Below are 25115 nucleotides of genomic sequence, written 5' to 3'. Positions count from 1 at the left end.
TTTCTCTGACTTAACTCACTCACTCTATCCAAGCCAAGGGATTTCCATCCGGACCTCCATCCCAAGACATTCCGTCCTCCTCTAGCCCTCATTCTCCTCTTTCAAATATCAAAATTGACGATTTCCCTTCCTTCACTCCTGAGGTTCCCACCAACTCTGATGGATCGATTCTCCTTTGATCGATTCGTTGATCACTTCAACTGCCTTGACTCCTCTTTTACAAATATCCAAAATATCATTGTCAAGAACCATGTCGAGACTACTGCTACTCTTGTACATTTGAATTCCCGTGATGACAATTTGGAGTCGCGGTTTGACCACTTTTTGAGCAATCATCAACCTAGGAATGAAGATCACTAGTATACTTTTATATCTTTATGTATTTTTTTCTTTATTTTTTGTACCTATTGTAATCAATTGATATTATTAATGAAATCATCTTTATTGCATTTGGTGATTATTCTATCTTATGTTATTACTTATTTATTTGCACTTTTTTATTATCATAAAAATAGTAGAATTAATGGTTAAATATTAAACTTTTAAAATAAAAAATTTTGATCATGGGGAGTAATTTATGTTCTAATAATTTTTTTTGTTGTTTGCATTTTAATTTATACTAGAAATCATGGCACACGCGTTGCGTGTGTAACGAAAAAAATGTGGCATTCAAGTTTTTTGAAAATGTTGCACATCAAACTCGACAAAAGAGATTTGTTACTAAACTCCATCGTTGAAACATGTAAAAAACTTTAATAATTTGGATGCCAGTACTCATTGCCCAAAACCTTGATAGTATCTTCACACATCAAGATAGATTAGGACAAAAAAATGCACCATATCGCGTATCTTTAAACATAGAATTAAGAAAAATTCTTTTTAAAAATCAATAATGCACTCTTTTGAGTAAGAAAGAATTATGTATATAAGAACAGTGAATGCCAAAATAAAAAAGTTAAGTTAATTATAATTATTCAAATTTGAGCTATAGTTGTTATTAATTTTAACATATAATGCCCAATATCAATTCCATCATAATAGACATTTCGGTTCCTATCGTAAGTTAATTTGAAATGAGAACAAATTTATATACCTATATATATACCCTAACAAATAAAATAAACTTGAAAATGCAATTAAAAGAGAGTATTTCTCCCAATTTGGTGGACACGGGAACTTAAAGAATAGACGTTACTTGCTTGTTTTTTTATATACCATTTTGAACACATTCTTCAAAACCTGTTAAAAGTATAAATTTCGATTAAAATTGAAATAAAAGACATAAAAATACATGCATATCATTAAAATCCTAGCCTAAGATTCAACAAAACAAATTGAAAATTAGACCTTACTGACTTGTTTTTTTATGCAGCGTTTTGAACATAATCTTCAAAAACATGTTAGAAGTATCAATTTTGATTAAAAGGAAATAAAAGACATTTTTTTCTTTGTTTCAATCGACTCTGAGCATTAGAAATTGAAGAGGAGCATGAGAAATTGAAGAAGCCTACTCTTCTTTCATTCAAATTGATCCTTGTGAATCTTGTCTTACATTCTTGGCCAAATTAAGATTCTTCTTGTCGATTAAGCCAACAAAATTTGTTAAAAAATTTAGAGCTAGAGACTATAAATTAATTATACAAAGATGTGGAAGCCATTTCAATTCACAAAGCTTTTTTTTTTCAAGTTCTCATTATTTAGATTTTCATCTGTCTTTCTATTTCAATAGAAAGACAAAAAAAGGGAAAACTAATTAATATAGTTACTGACGCACACGCGTTGCGTGTGCAAAATAATTTTTTAAGTTTATTATTCTTTTTGAAAAGATAACTTATAAATAAATACTTCAGTTTCATATGTGAATTCATCACAATCTGTTTTAACACAACAATTTGATTATTTTTCGATTGAGAGATCCAAAAAGGTTAAACTAAATCATTGAATATAATTTTTTTATTTATAACTCCATCAAGCATCAACCATCTTCTGTGATTGACTACCAAAGAATTTCATTTACAAAGTTCAACAGCACACCTTGCAAATTGCAACATACAATAATAATGTTGTTAATATGCTAGATCGTACGTCGTAAACTAATATAATATTAATGATATGAAAGTGGGAGTTAGTGAAAAATACATGATTTAAAGACAATGACTACAACTCAGTAAAATATAAATCTAAAGTTTTTTTTAGTGTACCGTTCCAAGTTTATTAGGTTCTCTCTAAACTGGTGAAACTAAGGGTAATGCTCTAAACCGAGCTTTCTCTTCTTCATCTTGTGTAGTCTTCGCCAATCTCTCTTGTTCCAGTAATGCCTCGGCAACATCTGGTGTCAAAAAATTTTTTCCTTTATAAAATACCAGGAAGTCCTTGTTTCTTGACAGTAGCATGCCACCGGTTAATTTCTGCATCAAGTTAATATCGAGCATATTCAGGTATTTTAAGTTTACATACATTATTTCAGTTCTTACATACGGTGAATCAAATATTAGAGATCATATCTTCAATCACAATAAGCAGAAGACCATTAATTAATTTCAAATTTGAGTATTCTTGCATTACAACTCATATACCGTTACATTCTTGAGAATAAATACTCCCATACACTAACAACCTTCACTTTTATGCATTGATGGTTTCACTCTTTGAGTTTAATTTCCATGTTAGGTCTCAAAATGGGCATCACATGTTACCTTGAGATCTTCTGCCATTCTTTCACTTGTTGCCAGCTGGACTCCTTGTTTTAATGCAATTTTTGCAATTGAACTTCATTCCCATAACTTTATTATGGCTACAGCCAATCTTTGAAGTTGCCTGCCTCTTCTTGAAGATGCCAACCTTTACGTAAAGGTTCTTGCTCACTAAATGTCCTGTTTATAAGAAAACTTGCATACCTAGTGCAAAATGTGGTGGCAAAACTCTGGCAAGCCTCCGTATAACAGTTCTTTCTTTCGTTCCAACAGTCGATCTCACACCATAAGGAAGTAATCTAAAGGGAGGCTGAAAACCAAGAATAACTCCAGAAAGTAAATCAGCATCAATGGGAAGTGGACCTTCTTCTGACCAATTGGTTTTTGCCCCAGTCTTCATTATGAGGTCCTATTTATAGATGTTGAAAAGCAAAACTGATAAAATTTGTAGATGTAGTCAAATCCATGAAAAACTATAAAACAATAAAAATTTCATTTTAAACTAAATAATATTTATAGTACTTACCAATTCTGACACATACTAATAAAATTTTTATTTATACGCTAGCTTAAATATTTATTGTACCGAAGATTGAGTTATTTTTCAACAAATTCTCTGAATTCATGTTGTCTCCAACTGCACTAAATTAAACATATTTTGAAAAAAAATAATCCACAATCTGGAAGAGTCGATTTATCAATAAACTAAAAAGCTAATAGCTATGTCATCCATTTATCAAATCAATTAAGTTTGATGATGAAATCTACAAAAACGGTTAAGAATTAAATCCTATAAAAGATTAAAATTTTGATAGCGTGAACCGAAATTCCAAAATTATATAGCTTAGAAACGTAAAATTATCAAGTTTTAAAACTTAACAAAAATAATTAAAAATTTCAAAACTTAGACTAATTGTAAAATAGTCTACTCACAATGGTGGCGTTCTATTGGCGTCGTGGTGATGTAGCTTAGGATGAGAAATAGAGCATCTTTAACACTTAATATTTTATTTGCCTAAACGAAAGATGAGCTCAAAGTGATCTGTTCAAATTAACATGGCTTTTGAAAACACGTTTCGAAATTGAAATGTAAGAATTTAATCATTATTAAAACTCAACTTAAAATCCACTAACAAATAAGCATAAACAGAGTAGAAAATTGGGATTTTCGACTCTCCAATACTCTACTTCCTAAAGATTAACACTGTGTGTCCGCAAACAAAGTAGGAATTGGGGTTCTTAAAGATTATAAAATTCTAAATCCATAAAAGAGAGTAAAAATTGGGTTCTTAATCATACCTCAAATTATGTAGCGGAAATGTCTTATATCACCCGAAGATCCGATGAAATACAAATGGATAGATGCGTCTGTGATATCCCAAAGCATGGAAGTTAAGAGGTCTTGGAGAAGAAAAAGAAAACTGATTGACGGTTGGTTATAGGGCATAGTAGGGACAGTTTTTAACCCACTTCGCGATAGAGTAGGAGGGAAGTTTTTTTTTTCCTCAAGCGAGTGAAAGATTTTTTTATTGGAGAACAGTAAAAAGCCATACTAACGTACCAAAAAATGGTAAGAGACCCTCACCTTTAATAATATAATAATAAAAGATGCACGGTTATTTTATATTTTATTTAACCATGTTTTGCATTCATCAAAAAAGAAGAGATTGTTACGCCTTAAACCTATACAAATATGAAGAGGTGAGACTACTGATTTAATGCATTAACATATCTCAAAAATTATATTTTAATGATTACAAAACTGGGTCGATTGTTACTAATATTTTAAGTTGAGAAATGCAGAATTTAGGATTTTGTCCATTTGAGTTCGGAATGTCCGAACAACACCAACTTAAAGCCCTGTCGAAGTAATTATGGATGCATTGAAGTAAAAATGTTCGGAACATCCAAAGACAGTTTGGAAGGTCAGAACTTGTCCAGCCGAAGATGTTCGGAGGCAACAAAGGGCATGAGTTTGGAAATTCTAATTAGGGATCGGAAGATCCAAACTTTCTTAACCATAAACAGAGATATAAAGTTCAAGAAATTATCACTGATTGGAAGCACCGAAGATGGGATCGGATGGTCCGATTTTGGAAAATCAACAGTTCATATTTTTGTGGAATGGAAGATACTAAGGTGAAGATCAGAAACTCCAAAGTGGATTGGTGGGTCCGAACATGTAGACAGATGCATAGTTTGAATTTTTGAATCTAACCGAGAAGCCCAGATCGGAAGATCTGAAGTGCTGATCGGAATATCTAAACAGGATGGTTCGGAAGGTCTTTACTAGCTCTACTCTCACCTTATAAGTAGGTCATTCCAAAGTCATATGAAGACACACAATTTTCTTTCAAATCCTTCTCTCTTGTGCCTTTCAATATTCTTGTAAAAAGCAGTCATAGTGTTGTGATCATGATCGTTGTATCTTTTAAAAGTCGTAGTCATTTTTGTGGGTCTCCTTGGAGCCCTCAAGGTCAAGTAGACGCGACGAGAGTGTTGTTGTAAAGGCTAGATTGGAGCCATCAATGTCAAGAAAATTTCTAGTGATATCTAGGTTAATCGATTTTAACCAGAAAGGTAAAGTTTTATTGTCAAACTTCCTTAACAAATCTCTTCTTCTTTATTGCTTTATTTATTTTATGTCTTTTTAATTGCTTTACTTTTACATTTCAATTGATTATCCAACAAGTCTTCTGCTTGCGATTTTTACAAATTTGAAAATTCAATTTAAAATTGCTAAAGGGGCTAAAGAACCAAATACACCCATCTTAAATTCTAACAAATTTTTTTCGAGCCTTATCTATTTATTTACTTTTTCCAATACTTGTCTCGATTGAGCTTAAACCTTGTCTAACCTCTTCAAATATAGGGCCCTTTCGATGTGAGGCCCAATTGTCAAAATTCGTGGGTCAAAACAAATCCAAAATTTACCTATTTTTTTGGGTACATAATGGTTCAAAAATTCAAAATTGTCTCGGTCAAATCAAAAGAAACATACACCATAGTTGGGATATCAAAAAAACATCATCATGAACTAAATGTGATGAACCCAATCAGATACAAAACAAAACAAAACAAAACGTGTAATAGTTTTAATGTATCAATACTATGGTTAAGGTGTATTAATCTTTTTTGTACCTAGTTAATTAATTTCATTCACTTCCTTCGCTAGTTGAATACGGTGAGCTCTCAAACTTTTCTCCTGAACCTGCACATCAATGTTAAATAATCAATTGTTGTGATTATTTTTTAAAAATATTGTCAAAATTTGATCTTAATGCATTAAGCTTTGATGGTTCGTGTATTCTTAGCATATATTTGATTCAATTTAGCCTATATTTTTTTCAAAATGAGATGAGAAAAATAATTTCTGATATATATGACATCAAATTTCTTGCTGACATGACAATAAATCAAATTTTTAGTGCAAGATCAAACCAAAACTTAGAAAATATAATTTAAATCAATTAAAGTCCCACAAAAATTGATTCTGAATTACCTCTAGTGATGCAACCACAGCATTAATAATGTTTCCCAATTCCTCAGATAATTGCTTCTGTTCTTTCACCAACACCGCAAGTTCCAGTAGCATAAAACATGCTTTCTCAGCCTTGAAAAACAAAATATAAGAATTAGGTTTGAAATCAGCATAACACAATACGTATCGGTACTAACACACCCTTTAGTGCAAAATATACGACTCTACATCCTTTCTCTATCTTGCTTTTTCTTGAGTTTTATAACAATTATAGTTAAAAATAATCATATTATCCATAAATTTCAATTTATTATTACCGTAATATAAATCCAAGCATCTTATCGTGTGAGTGGGTGTTAGAAAATTTTGAATATGACAGAGAAACATAAATTTGATTCAACAAGTTGAAGCTCGTCGTGAACATGATTTTTTAAGAAGATTTTGCCTCGATCTTGGTGCTGATGGAATACGAAAATATTCTCACAAGATACAACAACTTTAAATTGTGATAATAGCACAATAAATCACAAGTTCTGAAACCAATAAAGTTATAAACTCTCTTTGTAGAAAGAAGAAGGAGAAGCTAGATTAATGCAAAAATATGATTTGAAAAATATTAGAATCTCTATATAAAAATGATGTTTGATTTTCATATTTAAGTTGTTTGTCTGTAAAGACAAGATATTTTCTCATGTGAAGTGTTTTTTGGTTCAAATAACTGACAAGAACCATTAAAATAAGTCATTTAGATGAAATTACATAAGAAAAACTCTAAAACAATTTTTTGTTAAAAAAATGCTTAAGGCGCCTAGGCGCCACCCTTCCGAAGCCAGCAGCCTAGATGCCACTTTCTGGTGCCTAGGCGCCACCCTTATTTTTATAAGCTTCAAAATTTTTCTTATTAGAATACTATTGAAATTACTAGGTCACGAAGTGAACATGATGCATGTCTTGAACTTTTTGGTGCAGTGGTTTGTGTAAAACCATACAACAATACCTATACAAAAACTTCCCTTCATTTCAATTTGTTTTATCCGGTTGTATTTGTTTTGTCCATGAAACACATCTAGTCTTCATAAGTATTTCTTCGAGATGACCCGTTCTCACACTTACATAGTTGGTCTTCTTATAAGAGTATTCTACCATACTTTGCCTTTTCCAAGAAAGGAACCATTAAATGCTCAAAACTAAACCTCACTACATAGGTAGGCTTCAAAACTCTTCATACTAGGAATTGGTTGGAAGAATTTTCTGAGTGTTTACTCAAGTTCTGATAATTTAGTTGTTCCATTGAAACAAGATTTTTGGATCTCCAATCAACAAGGTTGTGTTACTAATATGAGACCTTTATTTTGTAGAATTTAAGCTAATTCCACTTTACAAGCTATACAATTGATATTTATTCGATGCTTTTGTATGTGGATCCGCCAAGTTATCTTTTGATTTTACATAATCAATTGTGATAACTCCAATTGAGATCAATTGTCGCACAAAATTATTTATTAGATGAATATGTCGAGACTTACCATTATACATAGTATTATATGCCCTTAAAATTGCGGATTGACTATCATAGTGTATCATAATTGGAGGAAGTGGTTTTGACCAACATTTATTTCCTCTAGAAAAATCTTAAGCCATTCTGCTTCTTTTGCGGCTTTATCAAGTACTATGAATTTAGTTTCCATTGTAGATCTAATGATGAAAGTTTGTTTTGATGACCTCCAAGAGACCGCTCCACCACCAATGCTAAAAACATAGCAACTGGTGGATTTATAGTCTTTTGTATCGAAAATTAAAATTTCATCGTTGTATCCCTCAAGAACCGTAGGATATCTTGTGTAATACAATCTATACTCCAAGGTGTGCTTTAGATATCTAAGCACCTGTGTCAAAGCTTTCCAATGAACCTCATTTTAATTACTCGTGAACCGAATCAACTTATTAAACACACAAGCAATATCCGATCAAGTACAGTTCATGATGTACACGAGACTTACAATAATTCTGGAGTATTCCAATTGGAAAACTGGTTCTCCATGTTTCTTACTTAAGTATACACTCATCTCCAGGGGTGTTTTTGCATGAGTATAATCAAATGACTTAAAATTCGTCAAGACAGTTCAACATAATGATATTGAAATAGGAAAACTGCCTCTGAAGTTCTAGAGATTTAATCCCTAGTATGACATTTCCAATGCTCAAATCCTTTATGTCAAAATGTTTGGTTAACATTTTATTTGTTGCATTTGTAACATATTCATTACTTCCCATTATTAGCATGTCATCAACATATAAGCATACTATCACATAAGAATCTCTCGTGCCCCTAATATAGATGCATTTATCACACTCGTTAATCTTAAATCCATTTGAAAACATGAATTTACCAAAATTTTTATGTCATTGCTTAGGCGCTTGTTTCAGCACATATAAATACTTAACGAGTCAGCACACTTTATTTTCTTTACACCGACAACAAATTCTTTGGGTTGATCCATTTAGATATTTTATTCTATCTCACTATTCAAGAATGCAGTTTTGACATCCATTTGGTGTATCTCAAGGTTATGCAATATTGCGATTGCAATGAGTACATGAATGTAAGTTCTTCTAGAGACTAGTGAATATGTATCAAAAAAGTCAAGGCTTTCTTTTGTCTGTATCCTTTAGTCACCAATCTAGTTTTGTATTTTTCGATTGTTCCATCGATTTATTTTTTTAAGGACCTTTTTGCATCCCAATGTATTGGTTCCTGGTGGAAGATCCACCAGTTCCCAAGTGTGATTCTGTATAACAGACTCCATTTTAGCATTGATGGTTTCTTTCAATATGACGCTTTGGGGCTAGACACTGCATATTATAAGATCTTTGGTTCATTTTCCAATATATAAGTAAGAAAATATGAACCAAAAAACTTCACGGTTCTAGCCCTTTTACATCATCAATGTTCTTTCTTCTGTGAAAAACTCTCGTTCAAAATTTCTCTAGTTCTTTTACTAGGACTAGGATCATTATTTTCAAAATCGTCTTTCTTTTGACCAAAAAATTCTGCATGAAAAATGCTTTTACTTGCCAATTCAATTAAGTGTTAATTATTAATTGGTTCATATCTTCGAGAGGAATCTTTATTTTGCACTTCTACTGTTCTTTGGATATCATTTTCTTGCTTCCTCTATTTGCAGTGAAATATGTTTTCAAAAAATTCTACATTTCTTGACTCAATAGTCATTCATTTATTCATTTCAAAAATTTCAGATTTGTGCACTATAAATTTATAGGCACTACTATTATGTGCATAACCATTGAATATGTAGTTGACCGTCTTTGGTCCTATTCTCAGTTGTTTTGGATTTGGCATGTAAACCTTGGCCAAGCACCCCCACACTTTCAGGTATTTGTAGGAAGGTTTGTGACCTTTTCACAATTCATATGGCAACTTGTCATTTTTCTTGTCGAGAATCTAGTTTAATATGTGATTAGCCGATAATATTGCTTTCTCCCACGAGTTTTGGGGTAACCCGAACTTATCAACACAGCGTCATCATTTCTTTCAAAGTTCGATTCTTCCTTTCGGAAATCCCATTAGATTGAGGCGAATATGGAGCAATAATTTGATGTATAATGCCCAAGGATGAGCAAAACTCATCAAATAGAGTTTTGTATTCTCCTTTATCACCATGAATACCTTTTTATTCGCTTATCAAGTTGATTTTCAACTTCGGTTTTATAGGTTTGAATGCATCAAGTGCTTCATCTTTACCCTTGAAAAGATATACATAACAATACCTCGTGCAATCATCAATGAATGAGATGTAGTACTTCTTACCTCCTCTAGTTTGCAGAAACTGTAAGTCACCAATATCGGTGTGAATCAATTCTACATGAGTTGTACATATTTCAATAGAATGGAAAGACACTTTGGTCATTTTTGCTTCAACACATACTTCGAATTTATGTCTTGGATCAATATTTTTATACTTAGGGAATAAATCCAAATTCATTAAACGTCGCAAAGTATTAAAATTTATATGTTCTAAACAAGCATGCCATAAATTAAAACAATCAAGCAAATAAATAGAATCTTTAATATTATTGCTTTTAGAGTGGCAGTAAACCACAATTACATTCAACTTGAAAAAGATCTCATCGAGAGATATTTTTCCAACTAAATGACTATTCTTTGTCAATACAAACTTCTTAGACTCAAATACACCATGTTTGACCAAAGACTATCCTGAAACCAAATTCTTTATTTTTTTAAGGAACATGAAGCACATCCACGAGTGTCACTTCCATTCCCGATGTTATCTTTAATACTACGTGTGTCTGAGTGATAAGCACAAAAAGTAATGTCATTTTGCACTTGAAATTGTGTTGTTTTTGTGCTTATTTGGCCTTTATGCATCCTAGTTTTATGGTAATTAATGAAAATTCTTATTTTTTGTGTAGTTATGATTAAAACTAAAAAATATGATGAAAACACCACAACATGTCAAAAATTGGTTGCCGCATGAGCAATGCCCGTGAAAGTTCCGGAAGAGTCGAAAGAAGAATTTTCAAAGTTGAGCAAGAAGGCCAAAGAAGATATGTGAAGTTACATGGGAGTTAGATTGAAGAAATTTCATTTAAAAATAATCACTTGAGCACACACACTAGGACCCAGACTAGTGTGCCCCTAAGCGTGCCTCCCTTTGCACTTACGCGAAATATTGAAACTCGGATTTTGTTGGTTCTATTATTTTTTTAATTAAAATTTATTCCATCCAAAAATATAAGGCCCCATATATACACAATTTAAATGGATTTTTTAGGGAAATAAATAAAAAAGGGCACAAGAAAGAAAGGAGCATATTCTTCTTCACGTTTTCAGAAATTTTGGGCTGCTAGGGCAGCGAAGAGGAGAAAACACTTCTGAAGAACGGACTTCACGGTGCGATTTTCTTAAATTTTGTGCTTTAATTATTCTTTTGATATTAAAAATGATCGCAATAACTATGTTCATGTTTATGGAGTATATTTTCCTTTGACTAAGGCCACGAGATTGAGCCGAGACTAATTTATGTTTGATGCGTGGTTTTATGTTTAAGATATTTTGTTTATCATCGAATCATTGATTGTTTATTTTGTTTTTGTGAATGATTTGGATAATTATTTTCATGATTTGTTGATTGATTCTGCCTCTAAAGATTAAGAATTGATTATAACCTCACTTCAACAATTAAAACAAGGTTAAATCGACTAGAAATAGTATTCAATTTCATTGTGCGGTTTCGATTGAAAAACTAAATTTTCATAGTTATTGAATGCATTTAAGTTTGATTAGCCGATGGATTGTGTTTGTGATCGTATGGAGTGGACTTTTTTACGTAATATGGTGACGAAGCTGGGTTCTAATAGCCTATGAATTGAGTTTGTGATGTTTCTATGGTTAGATACTCAGTGGTGCATAATGGTCACGATATAGGACATATTTACCGCAAAGTGTTCTGCGTCAAGGTGATCCTTTGTCACCCTTTCTCTTCTTTTTTTTTTTTTCGTGTAGAGGGACTCTCATCCCTTCTCCAAGCTGATTCTAGGAGAGGATTCATCCATGGTGTTAAGGTTGGCTCGTTCTGCTCCGTTGATTTCCCATCTCTTTTTTGCGGACGATAGCTTTCTATTTCAGAGGAACAGTGGAGGAAGGTGCACATATTAAATACCATTTCCGGCAGTATGAATTAGCATCAGGACAGTAGATTAATCTTGCCAAATCTTCTCTGTCCTTAAGCATAAACGTTCTGAATGAGTTAAAGTCTCTTACATATGATTCACTTGGTGTGAGATACATGAATGATCATGGTGCTTACCTCGGACTCCACTCTATTATTGGTCGACGCAAGACAAAAGTTTTTTCATTTATTAAAGAAAAAACATGGAGTCGTATGCAAGGTTGGCGACATAAATTATTGTCTCGAGAGGGTAAAGAATTACTTCTTAAAACAGAGATCCAGGCTCTTCCCTATTATGTGATGAGGGTTTTTCTGCTGCCTTTAATGTTGTTTGTGGAGTTAGAAAGGATGATGAATATTCGAGTAATGGTCGAGGAGGTTTACGTTGGCTTAGGTGGGAAAAGCTGACCTATCATAAGACCAAGGGTGGTTTAGGATTTCGCAATCTGCATTCCTATAATTTGGCCCTCTTAGCAAAACAAGTGTTGAAACTTTACTCAGAGCCTCATTACCTGGTGTCTAAATCTGTCAAGGCAAGATATTTTCCTCCTAGTACATTCCTCGATGCTAAAGTTGGTGCCAATCCAAGTTATGCTTGGCGCAGTATTATGACTTCACAACCTTTATTAAAACAAGAGGCAAGATTGTGTATTGGGACAAGACATTCTGTCAATGTTTGGGGTGACCCATGGTTACCAGATAGAGATAATCCATTGTTGTTTCGGACCATCATGTGGAGCTGCAGACAACCAAGGTAAGCTCCTTGCGGCTATCGGATACCGGGAGTTGAGATTTGGATCTATTGGACGAGTTTTTTTTATGAGAGGGATAAAAAGTTAATCCTTTCTATCCCTTTAAGTGTGAGGACTTGTGAAGACATGGATTTGGATGGGTGATAAGAAAGGTTTATAAAATGTGAAAAGTGGTTATAATCTGATTCATTCTCGGCAATTGGCTAACCCCAGCGTCTTGGATATTGACCGGCTCAAAATCTGGCGTTTAAATACTCCCGCAAAAGTACGGAATTTTCTTTGGAGATTCCTCTCCAATTGTCTACCCACGATGATAGCTTTATAGCGTAAGCGAGTGGATATCCTTGAATAGTGCCCACTTTTTCACCATGCCCCGGAATCGGATTTCCATGCTCTAGTGCAATGCCCAATGGCTCGAGGTGTTTGGCAGCTCACTACCATTGGTAGCTTTGTGGGTTCAACATCTTCGTTCATAAATTGGTGGAATACAATGGTTAAGTGCCAGGACTATGAAGATGTTGAGATTGTGACAGTGCTCTTTTGGAGTATTTGGACGAACCGAAACGACGTGGTCTGGAATTGGAGATCGAAAACACTAATTTTTATATTCCAATGAGCTATGGACCTTCGTTCTCAATGGCTTAATTCTCATCCAAGCTCTGCCCATCATCCTGCTTTGGAGCAGCAGTAAGCTATCGTCTCTTGGATTAATCTGCCACCTGGTTGTTTTAAATTTAATGTTGATGCGGCAATTTTCAAGGATCCTCCTCATGTGGGGTTTGGCTGCTTAGTCCGGAATGAATCTGGCTTGGTTCTAGCGGCTGTACATGGATGCATTCCAGGTGATTTCAACCCGACTTCTGCAAAATCTTTGTCCATAAGAGAAGCACTAATCTAGCTAAAAGAGCTACATCTTCCAAATATTATTGTTGAGTCGGATTCTAAGGTGATTTTCGATTCTTTGAAGAAACCAAACTTTGATGTCTCGAGTTTGGGATTTATTGTGGATGATTTTTTATTTTTGGCAACAGAACTTTCCTTTTGTTCCTTTGCTTTTGTTCGTAGATCAGCAAATTATGCAGCCCATAGTCTCGCTAGGGCAGCTGGTTCTATGACTAGTCAGGAAGGTCGAGTTATTCCCTCAATTTCGTTAATTTCCGATGTAAAAGTTTATGGTGTTTAATTATGAATATTTTGTTTCAAAAAAAAAATTTGATTAGAACTAAATAGAAACAATTAATCCTTCCAACTTGAATAGGTTTAATAAGTCTAGAAAATAGATTGTTGAATAGAATAGGAAAATGCACCGTGATAAGAACAGACATACATCCTAACTTGTGCCACGTGCATGGATACATTAGCTTGGTACCTTCGTGTGTTTTCGCCATTTTATTTGAATTGAATTCTCCCTTAGAACTCTACTTGGACAATATTTTCTTAATTATTTATTCATTTAAAATATAAGTTACACATTAATTTAATCTCTATTAAATTCATCACATCCCTTTTTATTACATTTTCTAGATTAAGTATAATAATTGAATTTATTAATCAAATATCGGTCTCTGTGAGAATACCCAGACTCAAAACCCAGTTTATTATAACTTGACTTAGTGCACTTGCTAGTCCCAATCGATTCAAGCGGTCACTGATATAGCAGAGTTTCCCATGAAAATATTTCTCCCAAATATTGGAGTATATGTAGAGACATTTCTTTGTCAGAGCATATGTGGCGGGTAACACCCGTATCAACCCACCTTTTGTTTGGGTTGTCCACCAAATTCGTCTCGAAGATCACGCATTTAAGACAAGTTCAGATAAATCAAAAGGTACTAACCTTGTTTGAACCATATTCGTTTGTTCATTTTCCTTATTTAGGCATCTGCACTACTTTGCCATATTTTTTGGCTTTCCGTAGTTGTAACTGTTTTCCTTGAATTTCTTCGATTTTTGGTACTTGTTGTTCACTCAAAAACTTTCTCTTCTTCCATTTGTTACTTGACTCCACAATGTTAACTTTTGCATCCATCTTGTTGGTCTTTCTCGTAGTATCCCGATTATCTTCCTCAATTCTCTGTCTAGTGATCAAATTTTCGAGTTTCATGATTTCCTTCCTCTCGTGTTTTAAGTAGTTTTTGAAATCCTTCCACAGATTAGAGAATTTCTCAATCAATACAACAACTTGAAATGACTCGCTCAGACTCATCCCCTTTGCATGGATCTTGTACAGTAGTACTTGTATTTCATGTAATTGACTCACCAAAAATTTGGAGTCTACCGTCTTGAAGTCCAGAAAATTTTCCATGATGAATTTTAAGTCCAACATCCTCTGTTTTGTATTTCCTTTCAAGCGTCTCCCATAATTCCATTACGATTTTGACCTGACAATACACATTGTATAACGCATTTTCAAGACCATTCAGGATGTAGTTCATTCAAAGGAATTCAATCTGGTTCCAAGTGTTTTTTAAGACCCTATGAGGACCGACTTCATCTTCAGGAATGGAAGGGGGTCTTCTTTCAAGAATCTGGCCAAACTCAAAGTTGTGAGATAGAACAACATTCTCTGTTGCCATCTTTTGAGGTCTACACAGTTAAATTTTTTTAGTTTTTCACCATGCGTCGCAAGAACGTTAGTTGTTGACGATTATGCCATTTTCAAATTTCATAAAAATCTTCTAAAGGTTGTGGGTGTTAGGAAAATTTGAATATGGTAGAGAAACAGAAATGGATTCAACAAGTTTAGGCTCGTGTTAAACACGATTTTCTTAAGAAGATTTATCCCGCTCTTGGTGCTGGCGGAATATGGCAAATCCCAAGATACAACAAATTTTAACTTGTGATAATAGCATAATAAATCACAAGTTCCAAAACCAAAAAAATTATAAACTCTCTTTGTAGAAAGGAAATTAGAAGCAAGATGAATGCAGAAATATGCTTTGAAAATCTGAGAATCTCTATGTGAAAATGCTGTTTGATTCTCATATTTAAGTTGTTTGTCTACAGAGACAAGACATTTTATCATGTAGTATGTCTCTTGATTCAAATAACTGACAAGAACCATCAAAATAAGTCATTCAGATGAAATGACATCAGAAAAACTCGAAAAAGAATTCAACTTTTCGTGAAGAAGTGCTTCATGCGCCTAGGCGCCACCCATTTTTTTAAAATTTTTTATTTTCCTTTTTCGAGCTTCTCTATACTTAGTTTCAGTTTATTAAGATTCAAAATTTCCAACATTTATCACACAAACCACAATTTCAAAATTTTCGAAGCCAGTCTCTTTAAAACCTTATTGGAAATTATCTCGAATTCATTCCACAAAAAACCTACTCATAACTGTGATAGAAGTATATCAACTTCTTTAAGTATCTGATTTTCTTCTAATATCTTACCATCTTATTTTTTTTTTAATGACGTGGGAAACTGCAGTCGCTACCTTTCGGTGTGCACTGAGTAAACTCACGGACTAACGCAATAGCCTCCACCAACTTGAATAACCCATTGGGAGCATCTTACCATCTTATTCTTGAAATGAGCTATTACATACCGTTTATAAAATACTATAATAGCCTATAAGGTATATAAACTTGAATTATATTTAAACATCGTAAGTGACGTAGCTAAATTTCTGCATGGATCACTAAATTATAAAGTCTAATACACTAAATCTTAAATTATGAGACATATAAAATTACCGTGCGGAATTTTTAATTTTTTTTTACGTACCGTGTGGAAAAAATTTAAATGTCCTGAAATCGAATTTATATTAATTAATTTCTAAAAAAATTATTTTTATTTATATTTTTTGTACTAGTTTTAAGGTAAATGTCGTAATTAACTAAATTATACCTGCAGATGCATGCTGCCAGAAATCGTTGCTTCTATGTTATCCATCACTCTCACGGCCTTTGACATGGCATCGCACAGAGTCATCGCATCTGCCTATTGAAAACAATAAATGATTTTTTGAAAATAATAATAATCATTACATGTTTTTTTTAAAATTTAAATAAAATCACTTAAAGTAAACCAACTCCTCTTCGTGTGTGTTTATATATATATTAGCATCTTGCGCATGAAATGCATGTTTATCAAATTATCAGATTAAAAAATAATTTATGAATAAAAGTTATTATTTTTTAAAAAAAAGTTATTAAGAAACCAATCTCAAGTAGGTAATTAACATATGTGAAAATTAGTTTTTTTAATTTTGAAATTAAAATATGTCAAACGTGAAGTATGAAATGGTGCGAAAGTTGTATGAAAATAAATTGAAATTGCTAAATTGTTTATTTATTTATTGGATAAGGTTAGTTACTATATACCACCATCTTACTTTATTAAATAGTAATAGATAAACGCACACACATATATATAATGAACTTTAATTTGCTTGATTTCGTAAAATTAATCTTGTGTTCATGATAAATTGTATCAAAGTTCATGTCAAATTAAAGTATAATTCAATAATGAAGAGTTTTATGATCAAATACGTATAAATGCATATATGCACAGCGCAAATGCGTAGGGGCTGTGATGTGATCATGAATGACTCGCATGTTGATCAAGTAGCTAAGGATCCATTTGAGATGCCGAGAGGACCAACTAATAGGGGTCAAGCTAAGAATTTTAAGGAAGAACTTCAATTATTGATGATGGATTATCAAAAAAGCATTGGAATTCTTGAAGATCGTTTTGGAGAATGTTATAATATTATTGAAGTCCAAAGAAGACAAAAAAGTGAAAAAAATATCAAAGCAAATCGAGAAAACAGTGCGTCTTGCACTACCACGCGTGCTACTTCGCGTGCGCTCATGCGCGCCCGTGCGTTGAGTTAATTTTTGAAGGAGCAGGACAAAACTTTATGTGTGCCCGCACATGCTTGTCGCGCGCCCGCGCTTGCACTCTCTCACACAACTCAGCATGTTGTATGTGTGCGCGATATTTTTATAATTTGGCTTTATTTTCCTATTTTTGAGTCTTCTAGGTATACTAGAAAACTTTCTATAAGATATTTTTTGATATATTTTGTTATATCTTTTATTTTTGATTGTAAACTATAAATACATTGTTTATTTTTATTAATAAGGATTGAGATCAATTTATACAAAAATATTGAAATTCTCTCAAGAATTTTCTTTAAAGTTTTGCTTTGAGTTTTCAAATCAAACTTTCTCAAAGTTTAATCACTTTGAAACGTTTGTCAGTTGATTTTCATTGAAGATTGTCAGATACAAGTTATCTAAAGGTTTTCTTTGGCTTCAATTGTTTCGTGATCTCTATTGTTAATAGTTTTTCGATTAAAGGTGGACATCCAAATTTTATCCTTTGTTTTATTTTCTGTGATTGTCTGCCAGTTTTTACTTGTTTCAAAGATGAAGAAAATATTTTGAATCTTTTGATTATTGATTTGAGGGTGCGATTTAATTACAATCGTGTTTGTTTATCATTCTCATAAAGATTCATATCAGGCTTGACCTAAGATGGGTTGCAACAGGTATCCGCCTCGGAGTCGATTTTGATTGGATCTCCCAAAAAAAATTAAATATTTGGTACGTAAAATATGATGCCAGAAGTGGGTTTCAAATTTCTGTCAACATAGTTTCAAAGTAAAGAAGTTTGTTTAATTAGTTGATGTTTTAACATATATTTATCGTTGATCAACCATGCAAGAAAGATTTAATAGATTAGTGTAGTTAACAGTTGAGAAAAGTTAGTTGAATATAATAATTTTTAAGTATAAATTGTTTTTTTTTTGTCCTGTATGTTTGTCACTTTGCGATTTCATTACTTTATATTTTTAGATTTCAGTTTTAGTTCGCAACATTTGTTTTTGTTTTTGTAATTTTAGTTTTTTTTCGATGTGACACCAAGATAGTGTTGATGTGGAGATCACGTGCAGGAGCGGATACAAGGCCCAGGCCTGCCTTGGCCCAGAGTCTATATATACATTATATATATGTTTTAAAAAAAATTATGCCCTAGCCCAAATAAATTGTAGCCCAGCCCAATACCATTTTTTCACAATTCCACTCCACTACAACACTACGACAAAAGCTAGTCACTATCTTTTCTTTTTTTTTTTCTTTCTTATTTCTCCCTCACGGCCACGAAGACCTGATCTGCTTTTCCCCCTTATTTCTTTCACAAATCGGAAGGTGCCAGTGGGTTTCATGAATTGAGGAGTTGTAGTACTTCATATTATAAGGTAATAAAATACTAATTATAAGATTAAGAAATTAAATATAACTAAAATTAGATTTATTGCTCCCAATTTTCTTGTTTCTTTGACTTCCAATTTTCTGTTTTAAGAGGTTAAGAGGTATTGTTTTCAATTGTGTATTATGCTAGTTTATGTTGTTGTTTTCAATAATCAATATCAATTGTATCCTATTACAGCTTACTATACTAAATTGCTAATTTAATAATTTATGTTGCTAGTTTTCGGTAAATATTTTATTTTGATGAATTGATGTTGGATTCTCATTTTCTGTGCGTAATTGTGTAATGTGTATAGTGTATTCAATTGTGTATTAGATATGATTCATATTTTATAAATATTGTAAATCACTAAATTGATATGAGTAAATATTGTAAATTGATATGAGACTCCTCTGCTTGTTGAGTCTTGTCGTCCCCTGTAATATGAAGTCTCAAACTTGAACTTTGATATGGTCCACTTTGTACATAAAGAAACTAACCATTTACTCTGTGTTTCTGTTATTTTTCAAGGAGGGTAATATAAATCTGTAGATAAACTAGTAGATTACTCCTATAAAGATGAATATTTGTATGACTTTAAATTTTTATGACTATTTGTTATTTACATAATTATAAAAAATTTGGTTGAATCTTCATTCTCTTTATAATTGTATTACTTATTTCTAGCAGTGTTTGAGATTATGTAGCTACTAGTAATTTAATTAGTTGCTTAATACGAGTTATTTTGTAGAGAATGGAAAACCATCAACCTATTTCGAAAAGAGGAAAAAACTTAACATCTTATTTTTGATTTATTATTTTTTTTACATGTTCTATGAATTTTATTTATATATTGACTTTTCATAACTTTTAGCCACCCTTTGATTAATTCCTGGCTCCGCCCCTGCTCACGTGTATAGTGCCACGTAAGCATTTTCGAAGAAAAAAAGATTAAAATTGTCAAAAATTAGAACATGCAGGACAAAAATTGAAATATGAAAACACAGAGAACTAAAATCGTAAAGTGACAAACATATATGACTAAAATTTCAGTTTTCCTAATTAAAATTACATAAACTTAGTTAAATTTTTTGCAACTAAAATGACATGAAGAGTGATATTTAAGTGATGATTATTTCGATTGTTGTAGTTTTATTATTTGATTAGTCACAAATATACACTTTGAATATCATGTAGTTTCATTAGTTACACTTGCGTTTATTTCGAGAGATGAGATTGCGCAAGGATAAATTAAAATGTGATTATTAATATAATTTGATAGGATATAAAATGGTTATGAAAAAAATAATAATATGCTTAGTTTGATGAATTAAATTTAAGAATAATTTTTTTTTCACCATGTACAGATTTATAATTCCTTCTAAATTTTAAGATTAAAAATCATTTGTAAATTGCATTAGTAACGAGCTTAAAGTTAATTTTATAATTATTTTTAATTTTGCAACTAAACATATGATTAGTCATTATTAATTATGTTATCCTTCATTTATTAAAACAAATAAACACAATTAATATTAATAGTATCATATGGTTGTGATAAATTAGAATAGATAATCAAAAGGTTTCATAAACATGCATTATATATATATATATATGTCATATATATATATTGTTATGATTTTATATATGGTTCTATGTTTTATATTATTTCTTATTTAATTATACATATTGTAGCAAGAGTGGAACTTGAGTGCATGTGAGAAAGGATGACTGTTTATCCCGAATTTTTTTTTTATTTTTAAAAAGATATAGCTTTCCTATACAATTTTTTGTTCACTGTAAACAAAATTCGAAAAATAATATTATTATTATATATTTTTTTGACCATGCTTTAAAATTCTCGTAATTGTGGTAGTGATTAGATTCAAAGGAAGCGGAAGAAGAATTTAAACTATAAAATGTCGTATATGCGACACACATAGGGTGGTTCAGTATGGTATATCGTGGTATTCAACGAATACCACATATCGTACCGAAAATTTCGGTCGGTATACCGAAATTTTGATATGACATAAAATGATACCGATACCGATACCGTACCGAATATCGAAATTCGATACGGTATCGATATGATATCGTATATACCAATTTTTTTAAACTGTTTTTTTTTAAAATGTCGGTATACGCGGTATCATACCGATAACGTTTATACCGACTTTTTTTGGGTATACCGAAATACCAAAATTTTGAAAATCCTATACTGATATCGTACCGAAATTTTCGATATATACGATTTTTTTTTGGTACAATATAGACGGTATGACGACATTTCTGTATTTTTCCCAGCCCTACACACATATGGTATTGAGTCTATTGACACCCTTGCTTATTATTATAACTTTAGAAAGAAAAAATTGATCATATGACTTCACCTATATATAATTTTTTATCATCTAATTGGTTAAAAAGAATGGTCTTAACGCTATAATCTTTGATTTTTTGAACATTTAGTTTGATTTTTGCGCTCAAATTCCGCGTCAACTCTAGCCTAGAAAAAATTAAAAAAAAATAAAACCAACCTATAAGAAGCTTCGGGGAATCCTAACCATAGCAATAGAACTAATTAGAACACGTAATAAAAAAATTAATATTTATTATGTTTGTTTATCTTGAAAACATAAAAAGAAGAAGAAAAATCTTCTTATTAAGAAATTGATGTGTTTGCAGATATAGTAACGTGAGAAGAATTAAAAGAAAGTGGTAGAGAAGTATTTTTGGTAAATAGAAAAACAGACAATGACACCAATTAGTTTTTATATGATGCTTAGCTTTAATAAATAGTAAGAGATTAGAATTTATTTTTACTATATTTACTATTTTATAATACACGAATCCATTAGACTAATTGAATTTGGTCCAAAATGTGGGTGGACAAAAATGCCATTATTTGTTTTGTCGTGTTCTTGAAATAAAAAGGGTATAATAGAAATTTAACATTAAAAAAACTAACTCAGAAAGACAACAACCCATTTCCTTAAAAAAAAAAAAAGGATTGACCCCGAAAGAGACTCATTCCACATGAGTCAGAGGTCCATTAACTCATGCGAAGGTTAAATCGAGGGATGTGCACGAGTGGCAGAGACCGAGGGAGCAATATGACCAACCTCGAGAGCATACCCCCACAATATTTCAGCAGCGAATATGCTTCACACGAGAATCGAACCTACAACGCTGAGAAATATCTTTCCACGTCATCCCAAACCTTACCAACAAGGCACAACCCATTTCCTTTCTCCTACGTCTTCCGGCTTCCCCACTACTCCAACATTTGTCTTCTTTTTTCTTATTTCACATAAACTTATGTATAATTTTGATCACGTGCACCCTAGGGTGCAGGAAAGCTGTGTGCGACCACTAAAACCCGGTAGTGGGTTCTAGTGGTGCAAAAAAAAAAAAAAAAAAAATCCACTAAAACCCACTACCGGGTTTTAGTGGTCGCACACAGTTTTCCTGCACCGTAGGGTGCTGGAGATCGGATCTGAACTTATGTAACTCCAACATTTATCTTTTTATTATTATTATTATTTTTCAGAAACTCATGAAGATCATTTATCTTATATCTTACTAACACATCATAAAATTCAAATATTACGATACACACGACATGTGTGTGTACCGTGGTTAGTATTTATAAAAAAGCATATATATCTATATATATATGTATATATATTTCATTTTCACTTACTTTAGAATCATGGAGGAGAGGGAGGCAAACTGACGCGGCTGACATTTTTCGTGAAACCCTAGCAATTGCTTCTGCGTTTTTAGCTTGTAATCTGGACCATTCGTTCAGCAAACTCATCTCCGAGTTCAGAATATGATTCAATTTGATCTCTTGCTTCAGCTTTTGGATTTGGCTTCTCTTCTCCGCGATTACGTTCCGGATTCTTGAAATTCTTGCGTACCCACTGTACACCTTTCTCTGCCACAAAAACATATCTCACAAATTAATAACACTAAACTTTATTCTTTTTTAAACTTATACGATGTTTTTTGATATAACCATATTCAATTGATATTCGGCTCAAGAGTAGGTCTTCTTACGATTCTATATCCGCGGTAAACACTAATATATATTTTCATGAGTTGGGTACGTAAGATCGGTGATTGTATCACAAAAATCGACTCTTGAAGCCGTTTAATCATGTTGGGTCAAATTTCTTATATTAAAACCCAATGTTTGGTCCTACCCCGAATATGTGATCTCCACTCCATCCAAGGATGTGAAAGCTCAGGAGAATAATGGTAGATGATATACTAGTATTAAATAAGCTAAGGTTGTGCTTGAATAGAAACATTTTACATTCATTGATTTTGATTGTATTTTATGCTCAAAAGTAAAATAATAGATTATATTCTAAATCCATAAATTTTATTTACATATTATTTATATAAAGTAGAATTTATTTTAGATGACAACAATATTAATTGAGGAACTTGAAATTCATTCTAATTAACATGAAGTACTACGCAAACATAAAAATAGTGGACTTCAAGTTTATGATATTATTTTTCTAAATAACAAAATTTACTTTTTACTATATTTTAAAATTCATGAATTTAAAATTCTTCTATATCCAAGAATAACTTAAGTGAAAATTGTTTTAAATCATATATTTATTATTTTGCGATTTAAGTTCTCCATGTAATCAAATTTCAATTCTAGTTGATTATCTTTGTTTGTTTGTTTTTATTTTTATTTTTATTTTTTTTGCAATTTTAGTCTTTTTTTTTCTTTCGACTTGGCGTTGACATGAAATGTATTTAGTGCTGATGTGATCACGTTGATGCATATAGTGTTATGTCAGCACTTTCAATAAAAAAAAAATGACTAAAATTGCTAAAAATAAAAATTATATGGAAAAAGCTGAAATTTGATAATATAGAGAATAAAAATCGCAACATGACAAAATTACTTTGAAACCAAAATATAATAATTTTTGTGATATGTGCTAATGTGGCGCTATGCATATGGTGTTATATCATTACTTTCAATAAAAAATGACTAAAATTATAAATATAAAAATTATGCGGAAAAAAATGATCAAATTTGACAAAAGGATCAAAATCCCAACATAAGAAAATTAGTTACTTAACCAGAAATACACCTTTTCCAATTGGATAATTTAGAAAGATTTATTTCGTTGATGTTACATTACTCTTATATATGTTTTCTTTCAACAATTCAAACTGATCAAATTTTAAAATTTATGATAAGTTTATTAGATAACATTGAATTATGGTAGGTACAAATAATATTTGAGTTGGATAAGATATAACAGAGTACCTGAGAAATTTTCTTGACAGCAGCCATCGACGACTCAGCTCGAGCATTGGCAAACCTCCACTGCAGCAACCTGTTGTACATCACGCTAAACTGATGGTACCCTTGTTCCAATACCGGCGAAACTTTCTTGTGTCTCAAGTACTTCAACACCCCGGCAACACCCCCGCTTTTCGATCCCGGCCCCTTCGCCGGAGATTTGAACAGAGCCAAAGCTCCTGCCGCTGCCGGAGAGTTTTGATGAACCACGACCGCAGCCGCAGCCGCAGCCACCGCAGCTATTGAAGAACCGGTCAAAGATCGGCCGGGGGACAAGGCCCACGCGGAAGGAGAAGTGGAAGCTGATCTCGTCTTCCTCGGTGGCGGCGCTTCGCTCTTGCTCTTGGCCCGTGGCAGAAACTTTACGAACCCACCTTCGCCTGCGGCGGTTTCCGGTGGTTTATTCTTCTTTTTCACTGAGGTGTTGGAGTTTTCTTCTCCTTTATTGGTTCTGGAAAATTTGGAAATAAAGGTTTCGACTTGGACCACAGTGCCTCCGCTTTTGCTTCGGACAAGCTTAGGGGAGGAGGTTCCACCGGCTACGGCGGCGAGTTGCTGCCTCCGCCGTTGTGCGTTGTCCATTGTTTTAATAGAAGTCTTCGTCAGAAGAATAAAGCACGCATGTATATTAGTACATATGTATGTGAAAGTGATTTGAGTAATACATATACCGAACCAAATTAAAGTCAAATCTAAATAAAAAGAAGTTGGGAGCACGTTATCAAGGGCTTTGCTTCTCCACTAACTAGAGACTATTGGTTTGTGTTAGGTTCCGACACACTCTTTCTTTATTCAAGTTTTGTTTATATGTGCGTCGTGGGTTCGATTCTCGTAGAGAGCATATTTTCTGCTGAAATATTGTGGGGTATGCTCTAGGGGTTGGCCATGTTAATTGCTCCCTCTTTCAGATCCCTGCCGCTCGTGCACATC

The 25115-nt window shown here is 32.6% G+C and overlaps 1 protein-coding gene and 1 long non-coding RNA gene across 3 annotated transcripts; both read right to left on the bottom strand.

Moving 5' to 3' along the window:
• Positions 1 to 2134: 2134 nt before the first annotated feature.
• On the bottom strand, positions 2135 to 4157 carry LOC140876306 (uncharacterized). The gene is made up of 3 exons (XR_012148738.1): positions 3993 to 4157; positions 2697 to 3102; positions 2135 to 2408 (listed from the first exon to the last, which is right to left on the bottom strand). It is a non-coding gene; the product is annotated as an uncharacterized lncRNA (long non-coding RNA).
• Positions 4158 to 5751: 1594 nt separating this feature from the next.
• Positions 5752 to 24870, bottom strand: LOC140874879 (QWRF motif-containing protein 7). Of its 2 annotated transcripts, XM_073278343.1 has the most exons (5): positions 24150 to 24870; positions 22548 to 22784; positions 16490 to 16582; positions 6196 to 6306; positions 5752 to 5904 (listed from the first exon to the last, which is right to left on the bottom strand). In XM_073278343.1, exons 1-5 carry the CDS (start codon positions 24765 to 24767, stop codon positions 5839 to 5841), a joined length of 1125 nt encoding a protein of 374 aa, XP_073134444.1. In that variant the 5' UTR covers positions 24768 to 24870; the 3' UTR covers positions 5752 to 5838. The 2 variants fall into 2 exon arrangements, with proteins under 2 accessions (XP_073134444.1, XP_073134445.1); XM_073278344.1 differs by lacking the exon at positions 16490 to 16582.
• Positions 24871 to 25115: the final 245 nt, after the last annotated feature.

The sequence above is a fragment of the Henckelia pumila genome, chromosome 1, assembly GCF_033568475.1.
Source record: "Henckelia pumila isolate YLH828 chromosome 1, ASM3356847v2, whole genome shotgun sequence".
NCBI lineage: Eukaryota > Viridiplantae > Streptophyta > Magnoliopsida > Lamiales > Gesneriaceae > Henckelia > Henckelia pumila.
Note: the sequence above shows the minus strand (reverse complement) of the source record. Positions and strands in the feature narration are given on the sequence as shown.

What these genes read in the sequence shown, in the direction of transcription:
- LOC140874879 (XM_073278343.1), bottom strand. Translation starts at nt 24,767, where the DNA reads ATGGACAACGCACAACGGCGGAGGCAGCAACTCGCCGCCGTAGCCGGT. An exon ending in CTGTCAAGAAAATTTCTCAG is followed by an intron (nt 22,785 to 24,149) that starts GTACTCTGTTAT and finishes TTTTTGTGGCAG; the next exon opens with AGAAAGGTGTACAGTGGGTA. An exon ending in CTCTCCTCCATGATTCTAAA is followed by an intron (nt 16,583 to 22,547) that starts GTAAGTGAAAAT and finishes TGTTTTCAATAG; the next exon opens with GCAGATGCGATGACTCTGTG.